The 17,203-nt window shown below is 45.1% G+C and overlaps 1 protein-coding gene across 1 annotated transcript in view; it reads right to left on the reverse strand.

Annotated features, from left to right (window-relative positions):
* The window catches only part of LOC103757649 (metalloprotease TIKI1), a 60,708-nt gene extending 43,759 nt beyond the window's left edge, over positions 1-16,949 (reverse strand). The window contains exons 1-2 of the mRNA XM_025896467.1: positions 16,794-16,949; positions 15,591-16,151 (exon numbers count right to left, since the gene is read on the reverse strand). Coding sequence (XP_025752252.1) covers positions 15,591-16,151; positions 16,794-16,949 — 717 coding nt within the window. The remainder of the gene's footprint in view (positions 1-15,590; positions 16,152-16,793) is intronic.
* Positions 16,950-17,203: the final 254 nt, after the last annotated feature.

The following is a 17,203-nucleotide window of genomic DNA, read 5'->3' on the forward strand; positions in this document are numbered from 1 at the left end:
AAAACCACAGCAATGTTTTTCAAAACTGGTTCTCCAAAGAGAATCAACCTATGACTAAGTTCTTGTATATAAAGATTTTAAAAATTCTCTGCCTCTTTCAGCCCAATTCAAAATCATTGGGAATCAGTACTGCGAAAATTAAATTTAGCTTTTACAAACAAATATAGCGAGAGAACAATTTAAAAATTTTGGAGCTCCAAAACCTAAGGCTAGGTCTGTATAGGTCTCCCATTGTCAAAAAATTGATGTCACACTGCAATTCACAACAGAGACCTTTCCGTAACCTGGAAAATTCTAATGGAAAAGGAAACCCTTTTCCACACACTTTTAGTTGTGCCTTGGAAAGCCATAGCTGAGAAAATATGATTCCTTGGTCTGTGGTTATGAACAATCCAGTGGGGAGAAAGAATAAGCATCAGCTAACCAGGACTGTGCTGAAGAACCATTTAAGCTACAGAACTCGAGGACATGGCTTGTCTAGTCCAAGTCAGGTGTCTTCCTGTTTTATTACCTGTGAGGACAATACTACATCATAACAAAAAGTATGAATTGTATACGCAAAAGGTTCAAGTTTCTCTTGGCCTGAGTTACATCATGCCCACATTTTCAAATAGCCAAAAAATTCCGTCACCCAAGATCACTGAGGTATGTGTGCACCTGTCTTTGTCTATCCTGCTGTCTCCCCTGTAAGCGTACTCCATGGAAAAGGTACTCAGCAAAGCACTTGGAAGGCAAGCCACAACCTTCACTCTGCTCTAGGCCGAAAAGCGTGCTGACGGTTTTTCTCTTCATCCCTGTTACAAAGCAGCACAGCAGAGAGCAGAGCCAAACCAACATGAAGCAAAGAGTCTTCTCAGCTCCAGAAATCTGAGCTGTTACATTGCACCAACAGCTGGAAAACTCACTTGTTCACAGCTCCTTCTTCAGCGACATTGATGATGGGGTTGTCACAACACAGGCAGAATAACTGTGAGGAGATTCAGACCTAACATCCACTGACAAACTCTGTCGCTGGAAAGAAATAGGGGACCTTAAACAGCTTCTTCAAAAATCCAGTACCATACAGATTCCAGTCTATCCCATACAGCCACAGTGAGCAAAGATTTTCGGATGCAGACAAGGGATGTAGGAGTCCAAATACCACTGAGACTAATAAGACTTACTCTTCTAACCCACTTAATACTTTTCCAAATCTGCTTCAGCCAATACATGTTTACTTATCTGGCAAACATCACATCCAGGAGCAAAGGGTATGTTCTGCCTTCACACTGCAAGAAGTCTGTAGGAAACAGGACATCACTCCCTGCACTAAACACAGACCCCTCGACATGACCCATAGGCTTGAACTAAAAGTTTTCATGACCCAGCATAACTCATTTAACCATGAGGCAAAGCACTCAAGAGACAAAGCTGTAAAGAACATTAGGTTCAGGCCACATAGCAACATCTGCCAATACCCCCTCTCCCCCAGTGTAAAGAAACTTACCCTCCTGCTGTTTTTTAGCATGCCCTTTGGTGACAGAAGTGTGAAATACTGTTCCAGCCTCCAAAATAATTCAATTTACACTCACTAGAGCCCTGAAAATAAAGATATCCTGAGACATCACCTATCCTCCCCTTCACAGAAGTATGTAGAGTCACTTTGGTGCAAAAGTAATTATGTTTCAGAATATAATCTTCTCAAACATGAAAATCTAATTCCTGCTAGAGGAACAGAGATCTATTAAGAGGCAAAAAGCAAAACTCCCAGCTACACCTAGGTCTCTGCAATGCTGGGCTACTGTCAATCTTAATGAAATTTGTGCTAAAATTTAGACAACATAAACTAACAAAATCCACCTTCACTGAATCCTTTAACAGCAAAACATTTTTTGAAATAGGAAACATCAAAAACAAGAGCAGCATCACCTGAGGCTAAGAGACATATTAACAGAACAGTGGAGAAAACAAGCAAAACAATCCTATTCTGGTATTTCCTTTTCTCTTAGGCAGTTATTTGTCTGTTGCTTACAGAACAGATTTTGCACCCATCCACAAAAGCACATCTGTTGTAATCCTGATGCATACTTTCTACTTTTTGACAAAACGCCATCCTTAGTTCCTGAAAGAAAACATTTTAAATCCATTTTATTTACAGAGCTTCACTGCATGTGAAAAGCCTAAACTACTTGGGAGACTAAATCCACCTTCATTAGAGCAGTCAGACTACCTCACATCTCCTTAGCTTGCTTTGCAGTAACAATCCAGTTCTACCTCCCTAAAAGCTGCTGGAATGGCTTGTTACTAATAAGGAAACTGGATTCTCAAGCTAGGAAAGGATCAGTTTCTCAGGACTCCTAAAAAAAAAAAAAAAGAAATGAACCTGGAGTGTGACTAAAGCATGTGGCCAAGCTGTATTTCTCTAGGAAACCCAATGCCATAAGCAGCATGCTACCATCCCCTCTGTTCCTGTGAACTCTTTTGCTGCTGCTATTTCCAAGTACTGGAACAGTGTATTCATTGCAAGATCTCCATTACAGCTCTGTACAGCACTGCTGATCCTGATGTTACACAAGTAACAGAAGGCACAATAGAAGAAGAAAGGCAGTGGCATTATTATAATTTTTCAGCCTGGAGACACCCGATTCTTTTTCCCTCACATACCATCCCACAGCATCCTTTAAAGGAAAAGAATGTTTTTGCCAGGAAAAAAATACACACACACACACACACACAAGATAAACAAAACAAACAAACAAACAAACAAAAAACCCACCCAACCACACACAAAAAAACCCCATTCAAAACAACAAACAACAAAACACAAAAACCCAAAGAACTAATAAAAAAACCCAACCAAACAACCAAATAACAGTCATAGGAACCATCTTTTTCAATCTATCATCAAGATTACATTAACATGGTAATGTTTTTTCAAACTGAGAACACCCTGACCTTTTCAGAAAACTTTTGGTAGATAAGAGTCCACCTCAATTCCTCAGAGCAAATCTAGTCAAAGCCCTCCACACAACTGGCAATGAGGAATTCCAGTGCTGCCACAAAGCTGGTCGAGCACACAGGGCATAGGTGAGATGTGGAGGGCACTACATCTCCTTGTCACCCAGAACAAAGTAGATGGAAGTCTGCAGGAACACACCAGGATCTGCTTTCCCTTTAGCCCAGGACCTGTTTGCAGAAACTTGCTGCCAGCCACCACTTGCAAGTAAGGCTCTCCATCCCCTTCTCCTGGATACCAAAGCCTGCCACTGCTCTAGACATTGCCTTGCTAGCTTTGCTTGATGTCCTTGTTCACATCTTTGGGGCTCAGCCTCCTTTTGTTTTTATCTGGTGGTAAGTCTCTCTTTGAGGAGACAAACACAGAGAGAGAGAAGGGAGACGAGACCATACAACCAGGCATTGTGACACTTGGAGCATGTGTTTGGAGCATCTGATCCCTCCTGTCCCACTTCACAGAACTCCAGTCCTACAACTACTTTGGTGCTCTATGCTCTTCCTTTTTCAACAGAAGATCCTTTTTTCATAGGTAGGCCACTTGGTAAACACACTACGCTGCAGTGCAGGGTCCTGGCCAGGCTAGATTATATGATGTGAGCAGTTAACACGGATATGTAGCATGCTGATCCTCTGAACTTATTACAGTCAGCTAATTATCCAGCAGCATTTGCCACATGAAGCAAAGCACAAGTGACTGAACTCTACAATTCCCAGTGGCAGAGGCTGGTGTAAGATGAAAAGACTTGGAGACAAATTCTGCAAGGTTATTCATTGACTATCAAGTAAAGAGTATGAGCAGATATGCACGAAATGTAAAATTTAAGAGCACCCAGATTTCTACAGGACATGCTAATGCTTGCCACTGGCATAGCTCGGAGAAGTGGAGGGGAAAGCAGTGATGCCAGAATTAGGAGCTGGTCTGTCATGATATTTTCCCTGTACTCTCTGTCACGTACTCAATGACTGTAACACCTATCAGACTTAGTAGTCTCTGTCCTTGAGAAATTTTACTTCAGCCTTCTCCACTTCTGCACCAACCATTTCACAACTCATTTTCCCATGGGTGCTCATGACGTGGAGTTTTGAAGCCTATACCAGCAACCCCTTTGCTGTTTGACTCATGCTGGGACAGAGTTATTTCCTACCACAGTACTACCACTCCTAAATAAGATGGCACATGACTGAAAATAAGATCATCTTCCTGGTAGGAGCTAAAGCTGAGAAATGGATTGGCTTCAGTTACTGCTACCTGAGACCTAGAGACTTTACCAGATTTTCATTCCAGTGAGTCTTAGCAACAAGATAGTACCTTAATTTTCCCCTGCCGCTTTTAGTAGAAGTCATAGCAGAGATGAGAGATGACCACTTGTACTCAGATTGGTCTGAGGCAAGTACAGTTTCTGCCCTCATTGAAAGCAAATGCAGAACAGTTTTCAGAAAGGTACTTTTGCTGCAGCAATAACTCTCAGCTATGAAAAGTCCATTAATAAAATCCTCTGCTGGAACCCTCTATGGCCAATATAAAGTTCCCATTATCCATTTTCTAATCTGCAATTACTCTCCTCTAGGGGCTGAAAGGGATGGAGGAAAATATCTTGGCCAGGGCAAATGCAACTAGAAACAGAGTAAGCAATCTACAGGATGTTTGAAAGCCTTGCATAATACTTGAAATACTTCATGTGAAGACTCATACCTTGGTGAATCTCCAGGTTTCCATTATATGACCCACAGTTAGACCCTGAATCGCCTGTTTCTAGGGGAGCCAGGCTGGATTAAAACACAACTGGAACAGAAAACAAATCAGAGTTCAAGCAAACCAGAAGTGCCAATGCACACATTCACACTTTAACAATGTGAAGGCAGGCATTTGCAAGCAGAGACACTGGGGCTGAAGAGGATCTTGGTCAATTTGGTGTGAGATCCCAGCTTCAAAGCAGATGTCTCTCTTAATTCACCAGAACTGCACCTCTGCCTGGCATGGGTGATGGGGCAGAAAAAAGGAGGAGAAAGAGGGGACATAAAAGGGCTCTGAACAGAAGCACTGCATTGTCCCCTGGAACAATGTGGCAACATGAGAATATCTGGCTCATTGAAAGTCCTTGAGAAAGGCTGGTGAGCAGAAACCAGGAACCTTAGCTGGGGAGAGAATGCTGAGAAAATGCAGCAGCAGTAGAGCAACTGTCTTATTCCCAGCCTTGCAACAAGTTACATTTTTTCCTCCCTCTACCAGGTAGAAGTTGACAGGTGTCTGTGCAGCTCTCACCACTGCAGACCCTGGGAAGCTCTTTAACCATCCATGGAATGGCACTGTCTATGTACAGCACATGTCCTGGTGAACCCGCTTCACCTTCTCATGCTCTGTTCTCTGTTTCCCAGTTGGAGGAAAGAGCATTCCTTTTCACTTCACAAGGGCTTCCAGCGAGTGGAAAGCTAAGCCTTAAGCCTCTCACCTCCCTGCACCTCTGGCTGTGCAACCTGCAGTGCATACAGATGTACAAATCCAGCAAGGAATGCAGTTCTGCCCAGAGGGTATTTTCCATATAGAATGTAACAAGGTGGTGGCAATTGGACTGGCAGGAGCCTGGGCTTCCCTCTTGGTCCTCTCCTGGCCAGCAGGACCATCACCTGATGCATGCACCCTGGGAGCAGGAGGAGAGCGGGGAGACCTGCTGTCCTGAGACCTGCACAGAACACCACATGTGCTTGCACACGGTGCTGAGGGAGGAAACCTTCAACAGACACTGACTTCCAGGAGGCCTGTGGCACTCCACCATGGAACTGAAGCACCTTGGCTCAAGCAGTGATGCTCTTGCAGGGCTGATGCCTGTCACCCAACAGTCAGGAAAGTTTGCTTAATGGTTATCATTGTTTTTAAATATGAACTCTGGTGGCAGCCAAAGTACTTGCTGGATTACAGTCAGTGCTCAGGCACTCCACCGGTTTGCATTTGACCCACCCAAGTGTCCTGTGAATAAATGTGTCTGTGTATTTCAGGAAAAAATAAAAGGTAAAAAAACCCCAAACCAAAGTTCTGGCTAAGTATTGACATTAAACTGTGAAAAGGAACCAGGCAGGAACGCAGTTAAAACTCAGTTCTACCTCTGCCCCTTTGTGCTTATTCCAGAAAAGGTCATGAGCCCAGTATGTGGGGGGAGTGGAAACAAGAAAAAAAACTCTGCTCATTCAGAAGGGGAACAGGACTGAATTTCTGGGTTCCTGTGGAGTTTGGAGGCAGCAGAGAAAGTGACAGCAGCAAGACTGTACAGCCTCACAGCACCAGGGTGCCAGCAAACCAGACCTGACAGAGTTTCTAGAAAACCAAGCCCTGGATGTGGGATGAAGGGCAGAATGACAGCCTTAAGCAGAAACTGGGAGTAACTCAAATCCCATTTCTTTTGCCTCTCCCCTTTTCCTGCTGCACACACCCTCTGGGGGCTGGTGCTCTGCATACAACCATGAAAGCACAAAGTGACATGTCATTCAATTTCTGCATCATCAGCAACATCTGCCCTAAACCACATTGTTGTTAAGACAGGGAGAGAGGAAGGAGAAGAAAACAAGTCAAGGGAAAGGAGAACTGAACATAATGTTTCTCTTAACACTATGTCTAAATCTCTTGACCACAGAAACTGAATAAAGAGTGAAGTTATAGGGACAGCAGGGAAACGCTGATGGACCTGAAAAGGAAGGAAAACAGGAGTGTCACTTGCAAGAAGTCTTCCAGTGAGCTGAGATCCTTTGGGATCCATTCAAACTCTGGGCACTGTATGTGAGTGTCTATACAAAGACTACAAAGACAGAGTTGAATGACAAAAACTTGTGTATTTCTAATCAAGAATCGATGCTGATTTGCAACCAGTGAGCATTTGAATGAGTAGGAAGATTTTGGGATTTAAGCCGGTGTAACCAAGGCATATGACTACAGAACCAGTACCCTGAAATGTTACACTACAAAAACGTATATAACATGGTTTTAACAGGGAATTGGTGCTGTCCCTGGCTGGGACACATCTCAGGAAAGCAATGTGCACGGAGGGGCAAAAAGTGAAGGTCAGCTCCACCCCCTGCACCAAGAAGCAGCTGTAAACTGAGTGTACAACAGCTGTGTTTTCCAGAGGTACTCTCCATGTATCCCATGCTTGTATAAAGAAATCCACCATCAGAATTTATTCCCAGGACTTTTCTTACTTCTTCTATAGCGACTGAAGCATAAGGGACTGATGCCTGTGGGAGATCCTCTGCTGATTTACGCAAGCTTTGCATCAAGAAATAGCAGCTGACCTTTCAAAAAATTCATTCAGACAACATTATTTGTAGGCACCTTTCCATTTGCCATGGTCTACCTGCTTCACCCTTGCCAGCTTGGTCTGCACACAGAGAGAGCTCTTTGCCAGGCTGTGATCTTCACCACCACTAGTCACAGAGGAGGAAAAGAAAAATTTTGCCACCGGTTAGGACAGCTTCTCTACAAAATTTAGAACAGATGTGATGCAACTCACTTTCTGTCTGGCTACAGAAGACTCTTCAAGGTCTGCTCAAGTGCCACAGGAATCCTTCTTCATACTCTTTCCTAAGCCAAGGCTATTCTGGCTTGGAGGATGTGTTCTAGATACACCAGCCTGGCTCTATAACACACTGGCAAACTCCTTTACTTAGTGAGATCTAGCACCCTGCAGCAGTTCTACAGACTAGATTGAACCAACAGGCCCTCAAGAGATCTCCAGCATCTGTCTTGAAGAGCAAGAACAGAAAAGCACACAGCACATGGGATCACAACTAGGCAGATACCACTAAATCACCACCATCACTGCACTGCACTGCCCGAGAACTTGCTCTGTGCCAGCTTGCAGTCCTGCACATTCCCTTCCAAATCACAGTCACCAGCACTGAACTCATCAGTCTGCAGGGTGGTTCTTTCCATAAAGGTATTTCAGGTAGAAGGATACATAGAAGCATCAGTTATGGATGAGCACATATGTCTTTAAGACAGTGGTATGTGGGAACACCTCTGTTTCTCCTGTATCGTAGTCACACAGTCTCTAATTTGTCTAAATTTTAGATGTCTGCTTAGCTACTGCCGGTGTACAATCACACTTGGTAATTGGAAGATGAAACCACACCTTTTCTCAAGGACATCCCCCTGTAAACCCATGATCTTAAAATGAAGTAGTAGACTCTCAATCTTTTGTAACTAAAATAGAGTTAACCTGTAACCTTTTGAAAATAAAGCATATATCAGGAATTATTTTTGGGACCAGCAATCCTCACAGGATGTACCTTATTTTTTACCAGCATGGATGAGGTCTGAAATTTTGTTACTCCAGGACAGCAGTGATACTTTCCAGTCAGAATGTTATTCACCTATGTATTTTAGGTGTATAGGCTTCTTCTAGTGCTGAAAAAAATGTACCTGAGATACTTAAATGAAAGTATAATCTTTCTCTTGTTCTCCTCTGGCAGAGTTTAAGGGAGATGCTCACTGAAGCACTGTGCAGTACTGGTAACAAGTGCTTCCACCCCCTGTACAATTGTTAATCAGCTAAACCAAGAGTTTTCCATGCCTTCTTTTGGCTTACCAACAGCTTCAAAGCCAAGAAAAATATATGTGGTGTCACCCTCTCATCTTTCTCCATTTTCTCCTTTCTGGAAAACAGGGCTGTAACCACTTTATTGTTAAACATTCCAAAAATGCAGTTCATCCCATGGGACTCCAGCTGTGACAATAGCTCATTTATCTTTATAAACAGGCCTCATAAATTCACACAGGGATGAAACTTGTGATCAAATTACCCTAGCCTAACAAGTACACTGGCTGAGCAGCGGAGACTGTTCAGGAGGTCAGACCTAGGCTGTATGCTATGATCTGTTTCAGCAGAAATGCCTCCACTGGAAGCTCTCAGCTACTCCTGACATGCCTGCATTTTGCAGGGTCAAGCCTCTTTGCAGGCTTCTGTGAAACTGGAAATGCAGTGCCCAACACAAGACATAAAGAAAGGTACATTACACCTGCCTACCAGGTTCCCAGTGTGGTCTCCAGGAGAGTACAGATATAACTCACCTCAAGGTGTCTGCAACTGCTTGATTACAGAAATTTCAGCCCAGGTAAAGAAAGTTGATAGCAGAGACTCTTTGGTGGAATACAAACCCTCACAAAATCAAACAGCTGAAAGATAAAGCTGGGTTGTATTTTCTGTCTGAATTTGCCTGGATTTGTTGATGAAAACTAAAAATTAGTCTTGAGAACCACTGCCATGGGACAGAAACGCTGTCAGCTGGGTTGCAGGAGCCAACTTACATCCCTTACAATCCAGTCTAGGCCAAAAAGTAATCATCTGACCAGTACTGGACAGGAGGGTGACAGGAGTACAGTCCAGTTCTGAAGTCAGAAAGGAAATAGTCTTCAGCTCTGCAGGCATGTGCCTTTAGAGTGTCCAGAATGGTTTCAACCTCATTGTCCAAGGAAAAGCTGGCAGGTACAGAACACTTCACGTTCAGTTACAGGCAACAAGTAGCGAGCCCTTGGGAGCAGCCGTCAGACAAAGCCACAGTATCAGAGCACCACAATCCTGTGTCAAGACCTGAGAACATGAAGATCAAAGCTTAGCACCAAGGCACCCAACTGCATGACCAGGTGGATATGCCAAGCCCATATCCCCTTCCTGGTCCACACTCCTTACTGTTGGTTGAACTGCTCCAAAAAGCACCCAGCCCAAACTTCTACCTTGAGTGGCTGCCGATGCCCAGGACCCTTCAGCCTGTGGACAGGGCTATGCTCCTCTGCAGCAACAGTGCTCTCACCTAAAGCTAGAGGATCTCAAGTGTCACACAGTGCACCTGCCAACCAGCCCACCAGTCTAGTGCTGACTTGACAGGATGATAATCCAGTCACAAGTGCCCTCAAAGCTCTACATACAACTCATGGCCCAGTCCCTGCTAGTTGAGTAAAAAGGAAAGTGCATTGGCATGCTCACATAACACTGGGAGCCAGCCACAGGTAAGGAGCTACCCATGGGAGCAGCAAGGAGAGACAAAGCCATGTTTGCCACCTGACATCTGTTTCAGCTGTGTAATATGCTGAGCAAAGAGCATTTTTAATGGGAAAATCTGGCTAGCTGACAGACATATAGCAAGAAAATGCAAGGAGATTATAATGGTACATGTGACCAGTGCAAATCCTTGTCACAGTTCATAGTGTGAGATTTCAAAGCCCTATCACACAGTCCAGGCTGTTTGAAACAAACTCTCCACCCTTCTGAATGCAGAGACAGCAGATTGGCAAGTGAATTCCCCTTTTACGCTCACTGAGGGAAAAACCCTGAAATCCCCAGGTAGTTAAAAAGATCTTAATTAAACTCTAATTATGACAATAGAAATGCGAAGCCTTAGTTTTTTGGTTCCCACCAGCCAGCCCATTCCCCATCCCTGATGTCTAGACGTGGAGGCTGCAGGTGTGTCTGCACAAAAACTGAGAACAAAAACAAGTCTAGGTCACAGACTCCAGCAGCCAAAGATGCAAATAGGATCAATTCAGTTGTTCCAGCTCCAGCTCATGTGCAGAAAACCCTGATGTTCCCATCACCTGAGGAGGGAGGGCTGTTGCTGACAAATACAGCTTGAAGTTACACCCTCAGGGCAGAAGATGCAATCAGGTTACCACAAACAGGGTCCCGTCCAACTTGTTTAGCAATTAAATGCTCTGCTTCTCTGTCAGCTCTTTCATCAAGCAACTGCTCTTCATTTTGCTCCCAATTTAGATCTTAACTGCTCCTTGCAGATCTTGCACCATGTGCCTCTCCTTGCTTTTTCTTTTTCTGAGGTTTTCCATTACTGCCATTGTCAAAAATGAACCTGAACCAAAGTTTTATGAATGGAAACACTGCCAGATCTGGCCTCATGATCCCAGAAATTAAAAACAAACAGTATAGCTGACCAATTACATGTAGCAAAAAAACCCTCTTTATTTGAAACGAGAAATCTAGCACAATTCTCTCCCATTTTATACTGGTATCTTTTGCATCTAATTTCAAGCCATCACTTCTAACTTCTTAAAAGGAGGGGAGAGAAGAGGGGACCAAGTCAACCAACAAACCATGTAACACATGTAACAAGGCAGTGGTGTCTTCGCTTCCTACCTTCCCCACAGATGTAGACTGTTACTAAATAATAATTTTATATGAGGGGCTATCAAGGGCAGCCCTTTCACCCAAGTGAGTTTATAGGTTAAGTAGGAAAAATGATGTTGCTGTTATGTCAGAAGGGCTGTATTTGCTAAGCAGGAGTCTTACAGCTCTCACATTAGCAGTCCAGAAACTGGAAGAGCTGGGAACCCTCTAGAGGAAAGCAAGAATCAGTGCTTTGTTGCTGCAAAGGTTGCTCTTCGACTAGAAACATGAACAAATATTATCCTAGTTGATGCAAAATTATTAATGTAGAAAACTTTGCTTCGTTGTCTATCTGCAACTAACTGTATGAGGAACCGGCTGTAACATGAAAATGGCAAGACTTTCAAGTGCTCAGTCCCAGATTTGAAGCCAGGATTTCAAGAGCAGTCAGCCCTTAGTGGCTGCCTGCTTTCTACTGCCACCCAAGCAGTTTTGAAGACTACCTTTGAAGATGTAGTCATGCATTCGGATGGTCAGATAGGAAGAGTGCTGTCATAAGGTTTGGCCACAGGTAAGTCATGTGGGGAGATAATTCTCAAATCAAGAACAGACAACAGGTAGAATCTTCCACAAAGTGTCCCCGTAGTGGAGAAGCCAAACCAGAGAGGGTGTTGGCTAGGAAGTGGTGGACAGTGTTTACACACTGAACCGTAGGTCCACACAAAGGGTAGACATAAGTCCAAACTTTTTGTGTTCAAGTTTAAACCAATTTGTGAGAAATACAGCCTGGACATCACCTCAGTATACCAAAGCAAGTGTATGCCACAGTACAGGCCAAAGTCTGCTCATTTTCTGAGCCAACATCAAACTAATATTCATGACACTACAGCTGAAGCCAACAGCAAAGCTGCACTGGTTTTAGACTGGAGCACTAATGCTTCCAATACAACAAACAAGTAAGCATGTGCATAACTTGAAAGGAACAGCTGGGAGGTCTGAGGGACTGACTTCAGTCCTGAAAGTCAGTGGTGGCAGATTCTATACAGCTACAAAATCTTCTATCTTCTGGAAGCCCAGATACTGCTAGAAACGAGACCTGAATCCTTACAGGGTATTACAACAAGAGGCACTACCCATGAGAGGAGATGGCTGGAAGAACAAGTCTTTAAGAAAAACTAGGATAGAAAGAGCATGAAAGGAAAAATAAACACCATGGCCCTGACATGGAGGTAGACTAATCTTTCCATACTCCCTAAAGTTGCATAGAATTTAGAACAAGATTGACAAGGCAGTAAAGTATTTCAAAAATAGTGTACCCATCATTGTGCACTGTACAGAAATGATACTTTTATGACTTAGCAATGTGGGCAGCCAGCCTGAGTGAGCAAGAACAGAGACATCTGGCTGGCAAAATAAGAGAGTCATTAAAAAAAAGATAAAGAGAAAACTGGTACAAAAAAAGCCCCATGACAGACAGTGTTGGCTGTTGGGAGTATTTTCTTTATTTTTTACTGTTCTCACTTCACAAGGAGAAGAATGAAGTTGATAGCTTGGGTTTGTCTGGACTTTGCAATTGCTGAGCATTGTGAAACCCAGGGAGACAACAGTAAACTGTTCCAGACCTTTGCCTGCAATAACATACATCAACAAGGCCTTGCTCAAAGCATGGATCAAAACAGGAATGTAGCTAATAACAACATATTGCTTGGAAGTGCCTTGGGAGTCCTCCTCACCAGGTAGTACAATCAGGTTGAATGTGAAGGAAAGAGCAGATCCTATACAGAAACAAACTGAAACCACTAAACTTGCTCCTCTGCCAAGTAAATAATTCCTCTCTGCTGTAGGATAAAAAGCATCCCTCTAAATGGCATCCAGAGGGACCTGGACAAGCTTGAGAAGTGGGCCCACGGGAAACTCTCAAAGTTGTAAAAGACCAACACAAGGTGCTGCAGCTGGATTGGGGCATCCCCTGGTATCAGCACAGGCTGGGGATGAACAGACTGAGAGCAGCCCTGCTGAGAAGGACCGAGGGATGCTGGTGGGTGAGAGGCTGGACATGACCCAGCAATGGGCACTCACAGCCCAGAAAGCCAATTGTGTTCTGGGCTGCATCCAAAGCTGCATGGCAAGCAGGTTGAGGGAGGGGATTCTGTCCTTCCACTCTGCTCTGGTGAGACCCCACCTGGAGCACTGCATCCAATTCTGGGGTCCTCAGCACAGCAAAGACATGGACCTGCTGGAGTAAGTCCAGAGGGATGGATTGGATGGATGGAGCACCTCTGAGGAAAAACTAAGAATTGGGATTGTTCAGCCTAGAGAAGGGAAGGCTTCAGGGTGACCTGCAAACACACCTTCCAGTATCTGAAGGGAAATGACAAAAATGATGGAGAGAGACTTTTTACAAGGGAATGGCTTTAAACTGAGGGTTGGTTTGGGTTAGATATCAGCAAGAAACTCTTTATTGTGATAGTGGTAAGGCACTGGCACAGGCTGCCCTGGGAATCTGCCTGAACAAACTGAGAAGAAAGCTCCAAAATCAAAGATTTACAGAATTGCCAGCCGTGACAGTTCACAAGTAATTTTCTGAAAGAGCCAAGAAATTGGCTTAGAAATAAAGTCATCTGTTTCTGGTTCTCCTTTTCCTTAAGCTGCCCATTTTGGAAATCTGGTAGTGGGCAAAAGTGAAGGTGTGAATTTGCAGTGCAGTAGCTGCTCCAGACCTGCTCTCTCGAGGGACTCCCCTGGAAGTGAGCAGGCATGGAAAGAGCCACAGCCTGTAGGATGCACATGTACACCTCCACTCACTGTGGGGCAACTATGGGCTGTGATTGTCCCGATTAGAGGCAAGTTTCTCCTGCAGTTCTGGTCACTCTGGCCCCCTCAGCAGGTTGGGCAATTCTAGATGTTGCAGCTTTGTGTCCCTAGCCAGTGCAGCCTGATGTTTATTCCATCTGCAAAACAGCACAGCAACAGCTGCTCTTTGAAGAAAGCCGTGTGAAGGCTTAAAGAGTCAACATTTGCAATGAGCTTAACTGGGACATAATTTGCAAGCAGTGTTTCTCAGTCTCCCTACTGCTTTCTTACAAGGCAGTGGAGAGGAATGCACATGGCCCACTGTCTCTCTCTCCACCTCTCTCATGTTAAACCAAAGGGGCTGTGGCAGCAACAGAAAAACATGAACAATAACGTTAATAAAGCCTCAACCAGGAAAGAGGTGGAAGAAATGGGACTTCTCAGCCTATTCCTGTGTTAGCTGTGAACAAAGAGACAGCATAAGGATTCAAAGCACAATGTTAAGCAAGATTGGAGATGCGGCTGCCCAGCTCCAAACAAGTGAAGTGATGTCCTGCCTGCAGTTAAGGACTGCACAAGTGATGCAGCCTGTGCTGCTGTGCTATTCCCTGCACAGTGGTTCCCCACCAATGTTGGCTGGGGTAGCAACACTGCAGACATTTACCCCAAAATGCTGTCCCTGCCCTTGCTGGGCTGCACCTCCCCTTCTGCTCCTTCCCTTCCAGCACAGGACATTCTGCAACAGTGACAGGACAGGATGCAGGGGAAAGGGTTGGGCATCAGTTGAAACTTCCCAGATCCATGACCAAAGATCCTCCCACCTTGCGCTATCAGGGCATGTTGCAAAATGCAGGTCTCACCTATTCCTAAGTAAATGCCATTTCATCTCCCCAAACTAGCACCTCCCTCTAGCAAAGTCATCCAACATCAGAGAGCAACCTTATGCCTCCATGTGATTAGCACAGGGCAGAGACAGTGACAGATACTGTTCCCTGGAGTATTTAGTTCTGAGAGGACAACACATGGACATCACAAAGGTCACTCTACTTGCCTGCTGTGATACTGCATGAACAAGGGTGCTGAACTCCATCTGGTTTGCAAACACAAAGGCTCTAGGACCAGCACCCACACTAGCCTGTGAAGCTCCCTGCAGAAAACTGTGCTGTGTTGCCCTTCACCTGGTATCAAAGGAAGGGAAAAAAATCCAAAACAAAAACCCCACACTTTTCCCAATGTAGAGGGCCCTATAACTGTGGGCATTTAAATATCCACTGTGATACTTTTACGATCAGCACTTACTTCTCAGCACTACTCACTGCACCCCTGCTTTCCCCCCAAGAGATCACACCTGTCTTTTTAATTTGCTATTACAAAAACTGAGCCCCAGCCTGTCCTGGGCTCCTGCAGGACAGCCCAGTCAGGGACAGAGAGCATACATCCAAAGGTCCAGTGTCCCTGAGGGTGGAGGCTGCCCAAGGAAGAGAACTGGGGTCTCCCCAGGAAGGCCCAAATGAATTTATTATCTAGACTGAACTCCTATGCTAGCAAACTCCCCTGAGGACTTAAGCAAAGACACAGGTGGCAGGGAGCAAGCAAATCACTGGGTAGAAAGCACTTACCCCACACCCCAGCCCGTGCTCTTGCTGCTGTGATATCCACCTGAGCAGCCAGCCTGGCACCCTGCACACCACTCTGCCTCACCTGGGAGAAGTTCAGCCCATTGAGCAGGTGGCACTGCTCTTCTACTTTCTCCACAGCACCCGTTTGCTTCCGCAGCCGCTCCGCTTCCTGGGCCAGGTACAGATCCAGGACGGGCACACCCCGTGACTTGATGTCTGCTTCTGTCAGAGAGTTCACCATCAGCATTGCCCAGACTGGCCTCTTCCTCTCCCAGTTGCCAGCAATGGCATTGAAGAGATAGTCTGCATACAGCCCTTTGCCCCGCTGGTCTGGGGTAATCCAGGATGGCATCATGAGCTTGACATACTCCAGGTGCCGCTTGAGTCGGTGGTAGATGTCACGGGGCAGCACATCCTGGAGGTTCTCCCCCTGTGGCAGGAGCTGGCAGCTGGTGAGAGCTGAGATGGTGTAGGGGTCAGTGAGGTCCAGCTCAAAGTACACGATGTGGCTCTGCTGGAAGGCTTTTTTGGAGTTCTCTGGGACAAAATCCCAGACACGCGTGTACGGGACATGGATGGTGCCAAAGAAATAGGACGGGGGATCTTTCTTGATGGTCCACAGGAAGGAGTTCAGCTCATTTTGCTGTGAGAGAGGGAGACACAGATGAGTACGTGCACACTTACTTACACCAGGCCACTGCAGTACAGGCTTAAGGTGCCAAGCTAGCAGGTCACCTGGCTAAGCAGCTTGCCAGCATGGACTTTTCCTAAAGTGACTTCACTTACACAGAGTCCCCTTTGACCATCCTTTTGCTCAGGTCTTGAGGTCAAAATTCAATTTTCATTAAATAAAAACATGAGAAGATTGGCTGTGGCTTTCTCCTCCTGAATGGTAACACCGGGTCTTCTCGACAGTGACATCACCTGATACATCACCCAGGTATCTACCAAAACCAGCAGCAGAGCACAGCCCTAGCACATCATCTCCAGGCAGGATGCTTATCCAAATTCTGCCTTTCATTGAGTCAAAAGTTGGCATCACTTTGGTGAAGCGGAGCAGGACAGCAGGGTTTCTATCGCCTTCACCTCCGCACAGCAAGGCATCTTTCATCAAAGAAACTGTTGTGACAGTCAGAGGGTCATGCAGCATCTTGGGAGAATTTTCCTCTTTGAGTATACTGGTTGTGGTTGAGGTGGAGTGAATTTACTTCACAGTGTCTATATGGGGCTATGTTTCGGATTTGTGCTGAAAACAGTGTTGATAACATAGAGATGTTTCTGTTACTGCTGAGCAGGGCTTACACAGCATGAAGGCCTTTTCTACTGCTCCTAAGACTCTACGAGTAAGGATGTTGGGGATGCACAAGAAATTGGGAGGGGATACAGCCAGGACTGTTGACCCCAACTGACCAAAGTGATATTCCATATCACACGGCACCATGCTCGGCACAAAAAGCTGGGGGAAGAGTAAGGAAGTGAGGACACTTAGAGTGATGGGTTTTGTCTTCCCAAGTAACTGCCACATATGATAAAGCCCAGCTTTCCTGGAGATGGCTGCATACCTGCCTATCAAAGGGAAGGGGTGAGTGAATTCCTTGATTTGCTTTGCTTGTGCGCATGGCTTTTGCTTTACCTACTAAACTGTCTATCTCAATCCAAGAGTGTTCCCACTTCTACCTTTCCAGCACCCTCCTG

The sequence above is a fragment of the Manacus vitellinus genome, unplaced genomic scaffold (genome assembly GCF_001715985.3).
Source record: "Manacus vitellinus isolate BGI_N305 unplaced genomic scaffold, ASM171598v3 scaffold_9_pilon, whole genome shotgun sequence".
NCBI lineage: Eukaryota > Metazoa > Chordata > Aves > Passeriformes > Pipridae > Manacus > Manacus vitellinus.